The 3,327-nt window shown below is 45.3% G+C and overlaps 1 protein-coding gene across 1 annotated transcript in view; it reads right to left on the bottom strand.

The window, feature by feature from the left end:
* Positions 1 to 85: 85 nt before the first annotated feature.
* Positions 86 to 3,327, bottom strand: part of Epm2a (EPM2A glucan phosphatase, laforin) — a 109,155-nt gene continuing 105,913 nt past the window's right edge. Inside the window, exon 4 of the mRNA XM_031380390.1 lies at positions 86 to 1,919. Coding sequence (XP_031236250.1) covers positions 1,642 to 1,919 — 278 coding nt within the window. The 3' untranslated portion in view covers positions 86 to 1,641. The remainder of the gene's footprint in view (positions 1,920 to 3,327) is intronic.

Below are 3,327 nucleotides of genomic sequence, written 5' to 3'. Positions count from 1 at the left end.
AAATAAGGCAGAGAAACATATTTACGCATCATAGTTTAACTTTTGGCAGTATGGGTTTTGAGAGACAAGCCTAGCTTTGCATCTCTTTTCACGGACTCCATCCATGACAACAGAAATGGACATGGGATTTAAATTCTCTGGGCCTCAGTTTCCCCATCTGAACTTCCCAGAGAGGAAAGTGATGGCATTAGAGATTGCAACTGGCACACAGTGGCATTCAACTAAAGACAAGTCTCCTCTGTGACCTTAACATGTCCGTTGTAGTTGGGCACTATCTTCCAGAGGGTGGAACACAGGTCTGTTTCTAGATATTATATCTTGGGAGGCAAAGTTTTGCTGATGTTTGTGCTTCTGATAGACTCTAGTGGAATTGAGCACATATATGGGAGGAGCAACAATCATGTGTTATACTGGATTGAGTACCGAGCCAGGATTAGCCCCTAGCTGTACAATAATCTGTGGCCATGGCCTCCTCAGGCTCTTCCTCTCTTGAACAGATAAATTAGCCTTGAGAACATACACCACAGCTTACAGTAGGTTGAACAAAATAAAACTGTTTTCCCACATTCTTGGGAATGGAACAGAACATTATTTCATTTCCCACCATAGAAACAACTGCAGAGGTAGGAAGTTTACCCCAAGAGAGACAATGCTGCAGCCATGACACTCTGCTAAAAGCCAATGGCACCGAAAGCAGCTCTGAGCCGAATAAACTGGATTACAAACTTCATCTCCTTCCTACCCACCAAGAGATTGGGAAGGCCAGCTACACTCAACAAACCTCAATTGAAAACTGGTGGTGTTGAGGGTGGAGCCAGGCTCCTTTAATCCCAGTTCTCAGGAGACCAAGGCAGGAGGATTACCATGAGTTCAAGGCTGAGCTTTGTGTGTTATACTAAACAAGTAGTACAAACTCTGCTTCAAGAGAAGAAAAGCAAGAAAAAGACAAGGAAAAAAAAAAAACAAAACAGAGGGCAAACTCTGTTTCTGCTGTCCTATTGGGAGGATAGGAAAATTAGGAAGGTAGGGTAAAGATGTCAGCAACTCTGAAGCCAGGTGAAGGAAATTCCAGAAAGCCATTGCTCTATGGCCATGCGGAGCTCTTTCTGAGTCCTAGATGGGTTTACATATTTATCCCTTCCACCTGCAAATGAGTATAATTCATATCAGTAAAAAGCTGTTTGTGTTTCATGTATGCACATACAGTGTGCATGCGTGCGTGTGTGTGTGTGTGTATGTATGTGTGTGTATGTGTGTATGTGTGTGTGTGTGTGTGTGTGTGTGTGTGTGTGGACACTCACAGTAATGATAAAATAAATCCACTTAACCACACTCTCTTGTCTTCTGCATGCCAATGAGTCACAAATCCATAACAACCTACGCAGAGCCTGTAAGCAAAGCCCCCAGCCAGTGGCAGCAGCAACTACAGGCACACACTGCACTGCCAGTGTACGCTGAAGCTTTCTCACATGGCATGCAGTTTCCTTTGTAAAATATTTCAAACATAAGCCCAACCAAGCCACAATAGAAGGTATCTCCAGAGGACACAGGACACAGTCCCCTTTGTCTCCAGGTCTTCCACTAATCACACACCCAGCCTTAATAAGGCTGCTTGCTAAGAAGGGGTGGCGGGCTGGTCACCTACAAAGTGCAGATGGAGGAGTGAACCTTCCCGAACTTCTGAAAAAAGTCTTGTTGTGCTTGAGCCAAAGCCTCTTCATCAATGTAGACCGCAGGCCTCTTAGCCATGATGAAGTACTGCACTTTGCGAAGACTCCAGCCAATCACGTAGTGGAGCCAGCCGCACACTGCAGCTGTGGAGCGGCCAACGCCAGCATTGCAGTGGACGTACACCGTGTGTCCGTTCTCCAGAAGCGCGTGCAGGAGACACACAGCCTGTGGCAGCATCTGTACTCGACCTAGATAGAGAAAGCACAGAAGGTTACCTGAATAGAGAAACTACCACGCCACAGTCGCCGCTAGTAAGGCTTCCAATGCACTAAGGCAGAAGGCTAAGCTCGGGGGAGACAGGGTGTGAGAGTTTGCTTTGTTTATTTGTTTTGGAGGCAAAAGTGAAACAAATTTAAAACCTGAGAACACCAAAGTGGAGAGAGTAGCCCAGAGGCAACAGTCAGTTGTGAACCTGACTCCTCCAGGGATATCACTGCTTTCTGAGTGGCTTTGCCCTTGTTGCAAGTTTCTCAACAAAATTAACTTCTGCACGTTTTTGTGTGGGAGCAGATAGAAGAAGGGATTTTAACATCTTTTTAGAAGGGTTTGCCAAGATCTGGCAGCGGCTTTAGAGGGTTTCGAAGGAAACTTGATAAATCCTGTCCCCCTCAATTTCACTTCCTTCCAGGCAAATGGAAACCATATAATTAGTTCCCAGTGGTTAACATCCCGGTTGTACTCACTGATTAGACAAATGCGATTTGAAACAGAATTTAATACGCTGATTTTCATTCAAGTAATGGAGTCGCTAACTTACAACCATTGCATGTAAGATAACCACTCGCGCATGCCACCAACAGCACAGTGAATACTGACATAGCTCTAATCTCTTCCTGTGTTATTTATTGCAAAGTTGTGCTCATTGCTATCACTGTCCCTTGCTGCTATTTTGATGATTAGATTATCCAAGTGTCTCCTTATCCTGAGAAGTATGTTTCCACCTGTTGAGCCCCAACAGTTCCTGGCATTCTACCAGGCAGAAGAGTACTCAAAACATAGCCTTTGAGCTCTGAGATGACTACTCAAAGATACTTAACAAGGTTTTTAATCTATCTAGTATTTGGGTGGACAACATCATGACAAATTACTTTGGAAGAGAATGAAGGAGGATCACTATAGAGATTATCAAAATTTAACTATGCAGCTGCAAACTTGGCATTGTCTAATTTCTCTATACCTCACAGAGAAGGACACGATGACCCTGGAAGGATCTCCCGGGACAACAGAGTACAGACCCATCTAGTCTTCATGCTGTGGTCCCCATTGAATGACCGAAGACACGAGAAGACCATCTCTCATCAGCAGATTTTTATGAAGGCTAGATTTGCCACGGGAGCACTCACTCCTTAGCTGTCCTCTTAGGAAGTACTGGTGCCCTGAAAGGGCCAATACAGTACCTCACCAGGAATTAGTACCTTGCCAGAAGCCAGTACCTGGGAAGAGGACCAGTACCTAGGAACCAGGAACCAGTACCTAGGAACCAGAAGTCAGTACCTGGGAACCAGGAGCCAGTACCTAGGAACCAGGGGTCAGTACCTCACAACCAGGAGCCAGTACCTAGGAACCAGGAGCCAGTACCTAGGAACCAGGAGTCAG

The sequence above is a fragment of the Mastomys coucha genome, unplaced genomic scaffold, assembly GCF_008632895.1.
Source record: "Mastomys coucha isolate ucsf_1 unplaced genomic scaffold, UCSF_Mcou_1 pScaffold2, whole genome shotgun sequence".
In the NCBI taxonomy this organism is placed as follows: Eukaryota; Metazoa; Chordata; class Mammalia; order Rodentia; family Muridae; genus Mastomys; species Mastomys coucha.
The sequence above is the reverse complement of the archived record's forward strand: the minus strand, read 5'-3'. Positions and strand labels throughout refer to the sequence as shown.